Raw genomic sequence first — 16113 nt, 5'->3', positions numbered from 1 at the left:
GCCGGAATCTCCCGTCCATTCGGGACCCGTGGCGAGGGTCCCCAGTCCGAGGTCGGCGGCAAGGGACGCCGCTCGTAAGAGGCCATGGGGGCGCTTGAGGAGGCGGACAAAAACTGTGGTGAAGTGGGGTCCACGTCCTGCGCCAGAGCCGCCACCGCGGACAGACGTCCACCCAGACCCTCCCCTATAGGTTCAGGTTTTGCGGTCGGAGTCCGCACCTTTTGGGGGGTACTGTCACGTTCTGACCATAGTTCTGTTGTGAACAGAGTGCCCCTGTCATGTTCTGACCTTAGTTCCTTTGTTTAGTCTTTGTTTAAATGGTCAGGGCGTGAGTTGGAGTGGGCAGTCTGTTTGTTTTTCTATGTTTGGTTTCTGGGTTCGGCCTAGTATGGTTCTCAATCAGAGGCAGGTGTCGTTAGTTGTCTCTAATTGAGAATCATAATTAGGTAGCCTTGGTTTCACTTTTGGTTTGTGGGTCTTTGTTTCCGTGTGAGTGTTTGGGCCACACGGTACTGTTTCGGTTTTTGTAAATTCAAGTCATCGTTTATTGTTTTGATTCAGTGTTCAGTGCTTTCTTTAATTAAAATCATCATGAACACTTACCACTCTGCGCTTTGGTCCTCCTCCCTTTCTCCCGACGACAACCCTTACACACTTCACCAATTTGGACTATTTTGTGTAAGTCTATGACATGAAATCCAAATAAAAATACATTGAAATTGCAGGTTGTAATGAAACAAAATAGGAAAAACGCCAAGGGGAGTGAATACTTTTCCAAGGTACTGTATATACGGAATAGGGTGCCATTGGGATGCAAGCACTGTAGTGTCTGAAACAAACCCTTTGCACTGTTGACCGTAGACTCCATGGCACACAACGATATGTTTGACATCAACCCTCCAAGGGTAATTAATTTTTGCATTGTGATGAATTTCCCATTTCCTCAGGTCTGCTTGAAATGTTTCTTAGACTGTGCAAATGCAGTATTCATGTAAGCCTCCTTTCTCAAAATAGGTATTTCATCGACCACAGTGAGCACAGCGATAAGTATTTCAACATCGACATGGACAGCGGAGTTATAAAGACTACCCAGAGTCTGGACCGGGAGGACATGCCATGGCATAACATCACTGTGATAGCTTCGGAGGTTGGTAGGTACCCAGGGTTTCCATTCATACTGCAGCAGTGTGTGTGTGTGTGTGTGTGTGTGTGTGTGTGTGTGTGTGTGTGTGTGTGTGTGTGTGTGTGTGTGTGTGTGTGTGTGTGTGTGTGTGTGTGTGTGTGTGTGTGTGTGTGTGTGTGTGTGTGTGTGTGTGTGTGTGTGTGAATATACTCAAGTATGAAATATAAAATCTGTAGAGGTTTAGCAGGAGTTATTAAAACCACACTGGTATAGGTGAGGTTAGTGAAGTGTCAATCAATGTATATTTTCATCAAAAACAATATCCCATAACATTTTATCATGGAAATAGCTGTTCTATCATTCAGCCTACAGTAGCAGCCCATGTGTGGTGTTCAATGTAGACCTACATTCCATCAGACTTGCAGGGCTTGACATCAAGCATGCAGGGCTTGACATTAACCTGTTTATCCACTTGTCCTTCAGATAAGGAGGTGACTGAAAATGTTGTGTTGTTTGACGCAAGAAACCACTTGCATTATTATTATTACAGAGAATCTGACAAATGATGCTATTTGGGACACAAACACATGATCCTTTAATGACTATTTAATGGTGATCAAAATGATATGTTATTGTGTTTTATAACTTATATTAAAACACTACTATTCTGGTTATGTAATTGTTGTTGCCGTTTCCAAAATGATGTTCTGAAAACTAAAGCATGACTATATAGAGAGTGTGTTTGGCGAATGTTCAAAGGCTTTTAACAGTTTATTCATAGCACATTTTATTGAACATATTTACTGTTGTTTCATTTCCATAATATATTTGCCTTTAAAAGTGTCTCATATACATGGGTCATTAATAGTTGCAAAATTGCTCCATGAGAGTTGCAAAAATGACATTTGAAAATGCTTTCAATTTGTTTATATCTCCTGCACAGAATTAGCACTTCAGTCTTACTGCTGGTTAAGTAGGTGTCGGATGAAGCTAGTAACCCATTATAACTGATGTTATTTGGAATTTGGAAGGAATAGGCATAACTCTCGCTATAATTTCCACTTGAGTTGTATTGTATATAATTGAGATTGTACATCTCATATAAACGTCATGATATACATTTCAAGATATATAAGAGCTCTTCATGCTACTATGAATATTGAAAGGGATTCATTTTTACATACAGTATTTTTTTTAATTTTATTTATTTTACCTTTATTTAACCAGGTAGGCAAGTTGAGAACAAGTTCTCATTTACAATTGCGACCTGGCCAAGATAAAGCAAAGCAGTTCGACAGATAAAACGACACAGAGTTACACATGGAGTAAAAACAAACATACAGTCAATAATGCAGTATAAACAAGTCTATATACAATGTGAGCAAATGAGGTGAGAAGGGAGGTAAAGGCAAAAAAAGGCCAAGATGGCAAAGTAAATACAATATAGCAAGTAAAATACTGGAATGGTAGTTTTGCAATGGAAGAATGTGCAAAGTAGAAATAAAAAAATAATGGGGTGCAAAGGAGCAAAATAAATAAATTAATTAAAATTAAATACAGTTGGGAAAGAGGTAGTTGTTTGGGCTAAATTATAGGTGGGCTATGTACAGGTGCAGTAATCTGTGAGCTGCTCTGACAGTTGGTGCTTAAAGCTAGTGAGGGAGATAAGTGTTTCCAGTTTCAGAGATTTTTGTAGTTCGTTCCAGTCATTGGCAGCAGAGAACTGGAAGGAGAGGCGGCCAAAGAAAGAATTGGTTTTGGGGGTGACTAGAGAGATATACCTGCTGGAGCGTGTGTTACAGGTGGGAGATGCTATGGTGACCAGCGAGCTGAGATAAGGGGGGACTTTACCTAGCAGTGTCTTGTAGATGACATGGAGCCAGTGGGTTTGGCGACGAGTATGAAGCGAGGGCCAGCCAACGAGAGCGTACAGGTCACAATGGTGGGTAGTATATGGGGCTTTGGTGATAAAACGGATTGCACTGTGATAGACTGCATCCAATTTGTTGAGTAGGGTATTGGAGGCTATTTTGTAAATGACATCGCCAAAGTCGAGGATTGGTAGGATGGTCAGTTTTACAAGGGTATGTTTGGCAGCATGAGTGAAGGATGCTTTGTTGCGAAATAGGAAGCCAATTCTAGATTTAACTTTGGATTGGAGATGTTTGATATGGGTCTGGAAGGAGAGTTTACAATCTAACCAGACACCTAAGTATTTGTAGTTGTCCACGTATTCTAAGTCAGAGCCGTCCAGAGTAGTGATGTTGGACAGGCGGGTAGGTGCAGGCAGCGATCGGTTGAAGAGCATGCATTTAGTTTTACTTGCATTCAAGAGCAATTGGAGGCCACGGAAGGAGAGTTGTATGGCATTGAAGCTTGCCTGGAGGGTTGTTAACACAGTGTCCAGAGAAGGGCCGGAAGTATACAGAATGGTGTCGTCTGAGGTGGATCAGGGACTCACCAGCAGCAAGAGCGACCTCATTGATGTATACAGAGAAGAGAGTCGGTCCAAGAATTGAACCCTGTGGCACCCCCATAGAGACTGCCAGAGGTCCGGACAGCAGACCCTCCGATTTGACACACTGAACTCTATCAGAGAAGTAGTTGGTGAACCAGGCGAGGCAATCATTTGAGAATTTATATGGGAGAAGGGAGAAGTATATTCTATACTATAATTTTCAACCGGCATATCGTACTAACTGCACCACTTAAGCTAGATAATGTGTAGAATGCCATGTAGGCCATCACATTAAAGTTATTTACCATGGAAATTATGTATACATAAAATGAGAATGGAGAAGAAGGCAGACGTGCACCCCAACCGATTGTGTTTTTTTTATTGTTTATTTGCATTGATTGTAAGATATTCTTTTACTAATTTTGTGCATATTGTTGCCGCTACCATCTCTTATGGCCGAAAATAATTTCTGGACATCAGGACTGCGATTACTCACCAAGGACTGGCAGAATCCTTTTTTTTCATTTAACGAGTCTGACGCGAACAATATACTGCTTTCTCGGGAACAGGCCCTGATCCCCATGATTTGTCTGAAGAGGAGGCGGAGAAAATGGGGCCGGAGGGCGGGCTGCCTTCTAAGAATTAGTAGGGATCGAATAAACCCCCACATCCTTCCATTCTGCTAGCAAATGTGCAATCTTTGGACAATACAATAGATAACATACGAGGAAGATTAAACTACCAACGGGACATTCAAAACTGTAATATCTTATGCTTCACGGAGTTGTGGCTGAACGACGACATTATCAACATTATCAACAACATACAGCTGGCTGGTTATACACTGCACCGGCAGGATAGAACAGTGGCGTCTGGTAAGACAAGGGGCGGCGGACTATGTATTTTTGTAAATAACAGCAGGTGCACGGTATCTAAGGAAGTCTCGAGCTATTGCTCGCCTAAGGTAGAGTACCTCATGATATGATGTAGACCACACTATCTACCGAGAAAGTCTTTGTCTGTATTATTCGTAACTGTTTACATACCACTACAGTCAGAGGCTGGCACTAAGACAGAATTTAATGAGCTGTATGCCCGCCACAAGCAAACAAGAAAACGCTCACCCAGAGGCGGCGCTCCTTGTAGCAGGGGTCTTTAATTTAGTGAAACTTAAATCCGTTTTTAACAAATTTCTATCAGCATGTTAAATGTGCAACCAGAGGAGAAAAAAACTCTGGACCACCTATTCTCCACACACAGAGACGCGTACCTTGATCTCTCTCGCCATCCATTTGGCAAATCTGACCATAATTATATCCTCCTGATTCCTGCTTACAAGCAAAAATTAAAGCAGGAAGCATCAGTGACTAAATCTATAAAAAAGTGATCAGATGAAACAGATGCTAGGCTTCAGGACTGTTTTGCTAGCACAGACTGGAATATGTTCCAGGATTCCTCCGGTGGCATTGAGGAGTTCCCTATTTTAGTCATTGGCTTCATCAATGAGTGCATCGATGACGTCGTCCCCACAGTGACAGTACATACATACCCAACCAGAAGCCATGGATTACAGGCAACATCCGCACTGAGCTAAAGGGTATTGCTGCCATTTTGAAGAAGAAGGACTCTAACCCAGAAGATTAAAGAAGAAGAAATCCCACTATGCCCTCCGACGAACCATCAAACAGACAAAGTGTAAATACAGGACTAAGATCGAATCGTACTACACCGGCTATGACAATGTTGGATGTGGCAGGGCTTGCAAACCATTACAGACAACAAAGGGAAGCACAGCCGAAAGCTGCCCAGTGACACGAGCCTAACAGACGAACTAAAGTCATTCTATGGTCGCTTCGAGGCAAATAACACTGAAACATGCATGAGAATAAGAGCACCTCCTCCCAGCTGCCCACTGCACTGAGGCTAGGAAACGTCACCACTGATAAATCCCGTATAATTGAGAATTTCAATAAGCATTTTTCTACGGCTGGCCATGCTTTCCACCTAGCTACCCATACCAAGGTCAACTGCCCTGCACCCCTCACAGCAACTCATCTAAGCATCCCCCATTTCTCCTTCACCAAAAATCCAGTTAGCTGATGTTCTGAAAGAGATGCAAAATCTGAACCCATACAAATCAGCCGGGCTAGACAATCTGGACCCTCTCTTTCTAAAATTATGTGCCAACATTGTTGCAATCCCTAACACTAGCCTGTTCAACCTCTCTTTCGTATCATCTGAGATTCCCAAAGATTGGAAAGCTGCCGCGATCATCCCCCTCTTCAAAGGTGGAGACACTCTAGACCCAAACTGCTACAGACCTATATCTATCCTACCCTAAGGTCTTCGAAAGCCAATTTTAATAAACAGATCACCGACCATTTCGAATCCCACCGTACCTTCTCCGCTATGCAATCTGGTTTCAGAGCTGGTCATGGATGCGGCAGGGTAGCCTAGTGGTTAGAGCGTTGGACTAGTAACCGGAAGGTTGCAAGTTCAAACCCCCGAGCTGACAAGGTACAAATCTGTTGTTCTGCCCCTGAACAGGCAGTTAACCCACTGTTCCTAGGCCGTCATTGAAAATAAGAATTTGTTCTTATTAAGGTAAAATAAAAAAAATATTTTAAAAAACTCAGCCACGTACAATGTCCTAAACGAGACAATAAACGTCATCAATAAGAGACATTACTGTGCAGCCATATTCATCGACCTGGCCAAGGCTTTCGACTCTGTCAATCACCACATTCTTATCGGCAGACTCAACAGCCTTGGTTTCTCAAATGATTGCCTCGCTTGGTTCACCAACTACTTCTCTGATAGAGTTCAGTATGTCAAATCGGAGGGCCTGTTGTCCGACCTCTGGTAGTCTCTATGGGGGTGCCACAGGGTTAAATTATTGGCCAGACTCTCTTCTCTATATGCATCGATTCTAGATTTAATTTCTCTCTTGCTGCTGGTGATTCTCTGATCCACCTCCACGCAGACGACACCAATCTGAATACTTCTGGCCCTTCTTTGGACACTGTGTTAAATAACCTCCAGACAAGCTTAGATGCCATACAACTCTCCTTCCGAGGCCTCCAACTCCTCTTAACAGATATTTTAATCAATGTCAAACATAGCCACTTGTTATGAAAACATTTCTGTTATTTATTCAAGTGATTTGTTTCTGTGATATTCGGAGACTGAGAAATTGGCGATTGAGTTGATCTGACATACCAGTATGACCTAAGATGGCCTATGGGCGATATAGGCGCTGGTGCCATCATTTACTTCTAACTTTTGAATGCTATGGGCTCTTAGCTCAGTTCCAATTGCATCTGAAATATGGACTCTCAACTTGGTTATACAGTGACTTGCGAAAGTATTCACCCCCTTGGCATTTTTCCTATTTAGTTGCCTTTCGAACCTGGAAAGGGGGGTTTGAATCATTTGATTTACACAACATGCCTACCACTTTGAAGATGCAAAATATTTTTTATTCATGATGCCACTTGCTTGGTGATGCCACTTGCTTGGTGGTGCACCTTGCTTGGTGGTGCGCCTTGCTTAGACTGGCGCAGACTCTGGGGCCTTTCAGAACAGGTGTATATATATCATGTGACAGATCATGTGACACTTAGATTGCACACAGGTGGACATTATTTAACTAATGATGTGACTTATGAAGGTAATTGGTTTTACCAGATATTATTTAGGGGCTTCATAGCAAAGAGGGTGAATACTTAAGCACGCACTCCTTAATTAAATTTTTTATATATATTTTTTTTTTACAAGTTCTTTCTTTCATTCAACTTGAACAATTTGGACTATTTTGTGTATGTCTATTATATGAAATACAAATACAAATACATTTAAATTACAGGTTGTAATGAAACATAATAGGAAAAATGCCAAGGGGGGTGAATACTTTTGTAAAGCACTGTAGAGCTAAGTATTTTTTTATTATAATGGCTGCTACGCACCGCAGGGTCCCAAGCTCCATATTGTATCTTTAACTTTTAAGGGTACACAATATCTACCTCTGTGCCAAATGTAGTGTTACTATTGAGGAAACATTTTCAGCTTAGCCACACACCACTAGAATATTATTTTTCCTTCCTCCATATTAACACAGAAATCATGGTAAAAAAAAAATGTCAGTAACTAGTTGCTTGACAATGTACTTACAATTTCAGAAAGAATAATTCAGACATATTAAAATAATATGTCAGATTTTTTCAAACTGCGTCCCAAATGAAGTTACACCCTATTCCCTCTGTTGTGCGGGTCAACAATAGTACAATATGTACAGTACCAATCGCAAAAACCATTAAGCGCAATGATGAAACTGGCTCTCATGAGGACCGTCACAGGAAAGGAAGACCCAGAGTTACCTCTGCTGCAGAGTTTAAGGACACCAATAATAATAAGAGACTTGCTTGGGCCTAGAAACAGAAGTTATGATCATTAGACCGGTGGAAATCTATCCTTTCGTCTGATGAGTCCAAATTTGAGATTTTTGGTTCCAACCGCCGTGTCTTTGTGAGACGCAGAGTAGGTGAATGGATGATCTCCGCATGTGTGGTTCCCACCACCATCAAGGCAAAGGGTGGCTACTTTGAAGAATCTAAAATGTAATATATATTGGTTACTACATGATTCCATATGTGTTATTTCATAGTTTTGATGTCTTCACTATTATTCTACAATGTTGAAAATAGTAAAAACCCTTGAATGAGTAGGTTTGTATTACAGTGCCATTTGGGAAGTAACCAAAATGTAGCTACATTAATCTTCATAACACCTATACAGCTTAATCTCCAGATTGTAAGATTTTAGTAAATTGAGCACTTAATATACATAATATGTATTTGTGTAAAATGGATGTATTGTTCCTTGAATTCATTAGCAACATTTTCATCAGAAGTGTTATTTGTCAGCCAGAGAGAGTTGTACCTTTACACATGAACAGACAGTCACACATGGTTTGGTAGACTGGGCCCTTAGTCTGATGTGCTGAATAATCGCCTATGCAAGCATGGGGACCAAATGATCCATCACCCACAGCAAGCTAAAGTAACTCAAATAACAAATATATAGTTCTTACTGTTGTTCTTTAGCCTGTAAATTAAGAAAACGTTTTTCTTCGTGACCGTAAACATTGTCTCCTCCTACTCCTAGATTATCTTGTCAAGTTGTCTACCACCAAGTCAATTGTAAAAATATAAAAGATTTTAAAGATACAAAAAAAAATGCAAAACAGATCCCTTGGATACCACTTTATCAGTTTGTGTTATTGTTAATTCAGGAGCCATATTCATAAAGTGTTTCATAAAGAGTATGAGTGATGACCTAGGATCAGTTTTTTCCTTTATTAATGTTATTCATTTGTGTGTGTGTATTTTATTCTAGACAACCCTAGCCTCCTCAGCCATGTCCCCGTCACTGTGCAGGTGTTGGATGTGAACGACAACCCTCCTGAAATTAATAAGGACAAGGAGGTCATTGTGTGTGAGAGCTCAAGGCCAGGACAGGTGAGCATAAACTGTAGCGCACACACATACACACACACATGAGACAGAAGGTGCTGAGAGCTATGGATTATCTCTCGTCAACTCCCTTGACCTGACTACATGCATTATGCAGTGTACCTTTGTGTTTCCCCCAGCAATTTGGATGAGAGAAAGAGACAGAGACAGAGACAGAGAGAGAGAGAGATTTATTGTTTATTTCATTTTTGTATATTATCTACCTCACTTGTTTTGGCAATGTTAACACATGTTTCCCATGCCAATAAAGCCCCTTGAATTGGAGAGAGAGAGAGAGAGAGAGAGAGAGAGAGAGAGAGAGAGAGAAAGAGAGAGAGAGAGAGAGAGATTGGGCGGAAGAAGAGAGAGAAAGGAAACAAGGTAGACAGACAGAGAGAAAGAGAGGAGTAGCAAGGAGAGGGGTGTGAAAGAGAGAGGGGGAGCAAGCAGAGTGAGAAAGAGGGGAGGGTTAATGATTGCTCATTCAAAATGCCTCATAGCTCATTCCAATTTGCTCTTTGTAGATTCTTATTCATTTAAATGAAGAATACTGCAGAGATGTTGGACAATCACTTCCAGGGAGGAGGTGCAAGCAGGGGTGGACCAGTGGAGATGGTGGTTTACCATATAGCCATGTAGCTAATACTTCTTTAAAAATTGGTTTGATAGTGTCACCATTCCTACAGAAACTTGAATGAAATAAGATAACTACATCTTTTAGTTTTTTTTGTATTTAGGGGAGGGGTGGGGATTATTACTTTTGTTAGAGAGTTTGATTGAAAGTGCTACTTACAGTGCCTTGCAAAAGTATTCATCCCCCTTGGCGTTTTTCCTATTTTGTTGCATTACAACCTGTAACTTAAATAGATTTTTAGTTGGATTTATATACACAAATGTGTCCAAATTGGTGAAGTGAAATGAAAAAAATTCTACAAAATATAAAACGGAAAGTGTGATATGTATCACCCCCTTTGCTATGAAGCCCTTAAATAAGATCTAACCAATTACCATCAGAAGTCACATAATTTGTTTAATAAAGTCCACCTGTGTGCAATCTGTCACATGATTTCTGTATATGCAAAAAAAGTATTTAGTCAGCCACCAATTGTGCAAGTTCTCCCACTTAAAAAGATGAGAGAGGCCTGTAATTTTCATTATAGGTACACTTGGGTAACTATGACAGACAAAATGAGAAAAGAAAATCCAGAAAATCACATTGTAGGATTTTTTATTTATTTATTTGCAAATTATGGTGGAAAATAAGTATTTGGTCACCTACAAACAAGCAAGATTTCTGGCTCTCACAGACCTGTAACTTCTTCTTTAAGAGGCTCCTCTGTCCTCCACTCGTTACCTGTATTAATGGCACCTGTTTGAACTTGTTATCAGTATAAAAGACACCTGTCCACAACCTCAAACAGTCACACTCCAAACTCCACTATGTCAAAGACCAAAGAGCTGTCAAAGGACACCAGAAACAAAATTGTAGACCTGCACCAGGCTGGGAAGACTGAATCTGCAATAGGTAAGCAGCTTGGTTTGAAGAAATCAACTGTGGGAGCAAATATTAGGAAATGGAAGACATACAAGACCACTGATAATCTCCCTCAATCTGGGGGAGATCGCAAGATCTCACCCCGTGGGGTCAAAATGATCACAAGAACGGTGAGCAAAAATCCCAGAACTACACGGGTGGACCAAGTGAATGACCTGCAGAGAATAACAAAGCCTACCATCAGTAACACACTATGCCACCAGGGACTCAAATCCTGCAGTGCCAGACGTGTCCCCCTGCTTAAGTCAGTACATGTCCAGGCCCGTCTGAAGTTTGCTAGAGAGCATTTGGATGATCCAGAAGAAGATTGGGAGAATGTCATATGGTCAGATGACATTTTTGGTAAAAACTCAACTCGTCGTGTTTGGAGAACAAAGAATGCTGAGTTGCATCCAAAGAACACCATACCTACTGTGAAGCAATGGGGTGGAAACATCATGCTTTGGGGCGGTTTTTCTGCAAAGGGACCAGGACGACTGATCCGTGTAAAGGAAAGAATGAATGGGGCCATGTATCGTGAGATTTTGAGTGAAAACCTCCTTCCATCAGCAAGGGCATTGAAGATGAAACGTGGCTGGGTCTTTCAGCATGACAATGATCCTAAACACACCGCCCGGGCAACGAAGGAGTGGCTTCATAAGAAGCATTTAACGGTCCTGGAGTGGCCTAGCTAGTCTCTAGATCTCAACCCCATAGAAAATCTTTGGAGGGAGTTGAAAGTCCGTGTTGCCCAGCAACAGCCCCAAAACATCACTGCTCTAGAGGAGATCTGCATGGAGGAATGGGCCAAAATACCACCAACAGTGTGTGAAAACCTTGTGAAGACTTACAGAAAATGTTTGACCTCTGTCATTGCCAACAAAGGGTATATCACAAAGTACTTGTTATTGACCAAATACTTATTTTCCACCATAATTTGCAAATAAATTCATAAAAAATCCTATAATGTGATTTTCTGGAGGCAACAAAGAGACCAAAAATAACCCTGAAGGAGCTGCAAAAATCCACAGCGGAGATTGGGGTATCTCTCCATAGGACCACTTTAATAAGTCATACACTCCACAGAGCTGGGTTTTATGGAAGAATGGCCAGATGAAAGCCATTGCTTGAAGAAATAAATAAGCAAACATGTTTGCTGTTCTCCAAAAGGCATGTGGGAGACTACCCAAACATATGGAAGAAGGTACTCTGGTCAGGTGAGACAAATATTTAGCTTTTTGGCCATCAAGGAAAACGCTATGTCTGGAGCAAACCCAACACCAAAATAGGAAAAATGCCAATGGGGTGAATACTTTCGCAAGCCTCTGTAAAAAAAAAGAAGGAATGCTGTATATGAAATAACAAAATATAAAACAGAAGCTATTAAAACTGTTGATTAATTGTCGATTCTGATCTAAAGAAGAGATTTTAGGGAAAATAAACTGCAAAATTTGCAAAGCTCTGTCAAGGTGGATAGTTTACGGTACACACTGTTTTATAAGTGGTCCACATTTAGGGAGTAGCAGACTACAAAAATACACTTATAACAAGCACTTTTAGTACAATGTAGATTTCTGAATGTCTTACATGTCGGCAGTTAAGTTAATAGGTTGGAAGTCAAAGCGGTAGCAGTTTTGGGCACCTCAAAACGTTACCCACAGTGGCAGGGTCAGCCTCTTATCAATTAAGGGTAACAAGCTGACACCAGTGGCAGAAGGGTCTTTGATGTCAACTCACATTGGCTGGGAGGCTGTAGCAACACCTTCTAGAATGTATAGGCCCTCAACAATACGGCTGCGAGCTGCGTCTGAAATGTCACCCTATTTTTAATTTTTAATATAGTGCACTTCTTTTGACCAGAGCCCTATTGACAATGGTCAAAAGTAGTGCACTATATAGTGCATAGGGTGCCATTTCAGACAGGCAGGATATTTGTGAAGTAGATGATGCATCACGCAGAGGTCAGATTTATGTGTATATTGGATGTGATCAGAAAAACTAAACAAAACTGTGGTTTTATTTATTTATTTTATATTTCACCATTATTTAACCAGGTAGGCTAGTTGAGAACAAGTTCTCATTTGCAACTGCGACCTGGCCAAGATAAAGCAAAGCAGTTCGACACATACAACAACAGAGTTACACATGGAATAAACAAACATACAATCAATAACACAGTAGAAAAATCAGCATGTGCAAATGAGGTAGGACAAGAGAGGTAAAGGCAAGAAATAGGCCATGGTGGCGAAGTAATTACAATATAGCAATTAAACACGGGAATGGTAGAATGTGCAGAAGATGAATGTGCAAGTAGAGATACTGGGGTGCAAAGGAGCAAGATAAGTACATAAATACAATATGGGCATGAGGTACTTCAATGGGCTATTTACAGATGAGCTATGTACAGTGCAGTGATCTGTGAGCTGCTCTGACAGCTGGTGCTTAAAGCTAGTGAGGAAGGTAAGAGTCTCCAGCTTTAGAGATTTTTGTAGTTCGTTCCAGTCGTTGGCAGCAGAGAACTGTAAGGCGAGGCGGCCAAAGGAAGAATTGGCTTTGGAGGTGACCAGTGAGATATACCTGCTGGAGCATGTGCTACGGGTGGGTGCTGCTATGATGACCAGTGAGCTGAGATTAAGGAGGGGCTTTACCTAGCAGACACTTGTAGATGACCTGGAGCCAGTAATGTCTCCTATCGATGGTGGTTATGATATCGTTTAGGGCTTTGAGTGTGGCTGAGATGCATCCATGACCAGCTCTGAAACCAGATTGCATAGTGGAGAAGGTATGGTGGGATTCGAAATGGTCGGTAATCTGTTTGTTAACTTGGCTTACGAAGACCTTAGAAAGGCAGGATAGGATAGATATAGGTCTGTAGCAGTTTGGGTGTAGAATGTCTCCCCATTTGAAGAGGGCGATGACCGCGGCAGATTTCCAATCTATGGGAATCTCAGACAATATGAAAGGATCATTTTACTGCAAATGTTTTGTGGTTATCATCATTGTTGAGTATTTACCTCTGAACTTTTGATGTTCCTTTGTAAGCTATGCATGAACATAATGTATAGCTAATGAGCAGCAGATGATGAAATATACATCATTTTTGGTTTACACATGTTGCACTCATATGAAGAAAGGTCATGATTCATTATTAGTTAGTTATTGATATATGCTCCTCTTTTTGTTCTTTTCTGATTCACGACAGGTGATTCAGACTATGACTGCAGTGGATAAGGATGACTTTGCAAACGGACAGAGATTCTCCTTCGCGTTGCCGAGCGGAGTCCCTGTCAACCCCAACTTCACCCTCAAGGACAACGAAGGTATTTATTGCACTCAATATCATCTGTGTGCATTTCTTATGAATTTCTCTAGCTCTGCCCTGTGGCTAAATCTCCACCAAGGGTTTCACATTCAACCACTCAATACCAGATACCCTCAGATACTGTTCCTGTGAGGTGTACATATACAGTGCCTTGAACTTTGCGACCTTTTGCCACATTTCAGGCTTCAAACATAAAGATATAAAACTGTATTTTTTTGTGAAGAATCAACAACAAGTGGGACACAATCATGAAGTGGAACGACATTTATTGGATATTTCAAACTTTTTTAACAAATCAAAAACTGCAAAATTGGGCGTGCAAAATTATTCAGCCCCCTTAAGTTAATACTTTGTAGCACCACCTTTTGCTGCGATTACAGCTGTAAGTCGCTTGGGGTATGTCTCTATCAGTTTTGCACATCGAGAGACTGACATTTTTTCACATTCCTCCTTGCAAAACAGCTCGAGCTCAGTGAGGTTGGATGGAGAGCATTTGTGAACAGCAGTTTTCAGTTCTTTCCACAGATTCTCGATTGGATTCAGGTCTGGACTTTGACTTGGCCATTCTAACACCTGGATATGTTTATTTTTGAACCGTTCCATTGTAGATTTTGCTTTATGTTTTGGATCATTGTCTTGTTGGAAGACAAATCTCCGTCCCAGTCTCAGGTCTTTTGCAGACTCCATCAGGTTTTCTTCCAGAATGGTCCTGTATTTGGCTCCATCCATCTTCCCATCAATTTTAACCATCTTCCCTGTCCCTGCTGAAGAAAAGCAGGCCTAAACCATGATGCTGCCACCACCATGTTTGAAAGTGGGGATGGTGTGTTCAGGGTGATGGGCTGTGTTGCTTTTACGCCAAACATAACGTTTTGCATTGTTGCCAAAAAGTTCCATTTTGGTTTCATCTGACCAGAGCACCTTCTTCCACATGTTTGGTGTGTCTCCCAGGAGGCTTGTGGCAAACTTTAAACAACACTTTTTATGGATATCTTTAAGAAATGGCTTTCTTCTTGCCACTCTTCCATAAAGGCCAGATTTGTGCAATATACGACTGATTGTTGTCCTATGGACAGAGTCTCCCACCTCAACTGTAGATCTCTGCAGTTCATCCAGAGTGATCATGGGCCTCTTGGCTGCATCTCTGATCAGTCTTCTCCTTGTATGAGCTGAAAGTTTAGAGGGACGGCCAGGTCTTGGTAGATTTGCAGTGGTCTGATACTCCTTCCATTTCAATATTATCGCTTGCACAGTGCTCCTTGGGATGTTTAAAGCTTGGGAAATCTTTTTGTATCCAAATCCGGCTTTAAACTTCTTCACAACAGTATCTCGGACCTGCCTGGTGTGTTCCTTGTTCTTCATGATGCTCTCTGCACTTTTAACGGACTTCTGAGAGTATCACAGTGCAGGTGCATTTATATGGAGACTTGATTACACACAGGTGGATTGTATTTATCATCATTAGTCATTTAGGTCAACATTGGATCATTCAGAGATCCTCACTGAACTTCTGGAGAGAGTTTGCTGCACTGAAAGTAAAGGGGCTGAATAATTTTGCACCCCCAATTTTTCAGTTTTTGATTTGTTAAAAAAGTTTGAAATATCCAATAAATGTCGTTCCACTTCATGATTGTGTCCCACTTGTTGTTGATTCTTCACAAAAAAATACAGTTTTATATCTTTATGTTTGAAGCCTGAAATGTGGCAAAAGGTCGCAAAGTTCAAGGGGGCCGAATACTTTCGCAAGGCACTGTAAATATGTTGATTGTTGATCGGATGACAATTAGGCACTGTTGGCGTTTCAGGTACAAAAATACGTCACAAAACAGATTGCCATGATGGGGTTGGAAAGGAATGTTTGGTACCTTTGTTGTTGTCTAACAGATGACATGCTCAAGTCCTTGCGTCTCTTCCTACACCACTCTACCACATGCCTAATTGTTTTGTTTACTAAGCACTAAGGCTGAGTGAGTTGTGAATGGTTACCATGGCAACTGTCAGCCAGCAGTGAGTCTCGTGGATATAACAGTGCATTTTGAAAAAAAGTGAAAAAAATCTAGAGCCTAGATATGTTCTTTGGCTGTCCCCATAGAATAACCATTTGAAGAACCCTTGTTGGTTCCAGGTAAAAACGTTTTTGGTTCCATCTAGAAGCATTTTAAGTTC

The 16113-nt window shown here is 41.2% G+C and overlaps 1 protein-coding gene across 1 annotated transcript in view; it reads left to right on the top strand.

The window, feature by feature from the left end:
• Positions 1-16113, top strand: part of LOC109899535 (cadherin-18-like) — a 358080-nt gene that overhangs the window by 318410 nt on the left and 23557 nt on the right. The window contains exons 9-11 of the mRNA XM_020494858.2: positions 1015-1151; positions 8976-9097; positions 13828-13945. Of these exons, the coding sequence (XP_020350447.1) occupies positions 1015-1151; positions 8976-9097; positions 13828-13945 (377 nt within the window). The remainder of the gene's footprint in view (positions 1-1014; positions 1152-8975; positions 9098-13827; positions 13946-16113) is intronic.

The sequence above is a fragment of the Oncorhynchus kisutch genome, linkage group LG11 (assembly GCF_002021735.2).
Source record: "Oncorhynchus kisutch isolate 150728-3 linkage group LG11, Okis_V2, whole genome shotgun sequence".
NCBI classification, from domain to species: domain Eukaryota; kingdom Metazoa; phylum Chordata; class Actinopteri; order Salmoniformes; family Salmonidae; genus Oncorhynchus; species Oncorhynchus kisutch.
This window is presented reverse-complemented; position numbering and strand designations above follow the sequence as displayed.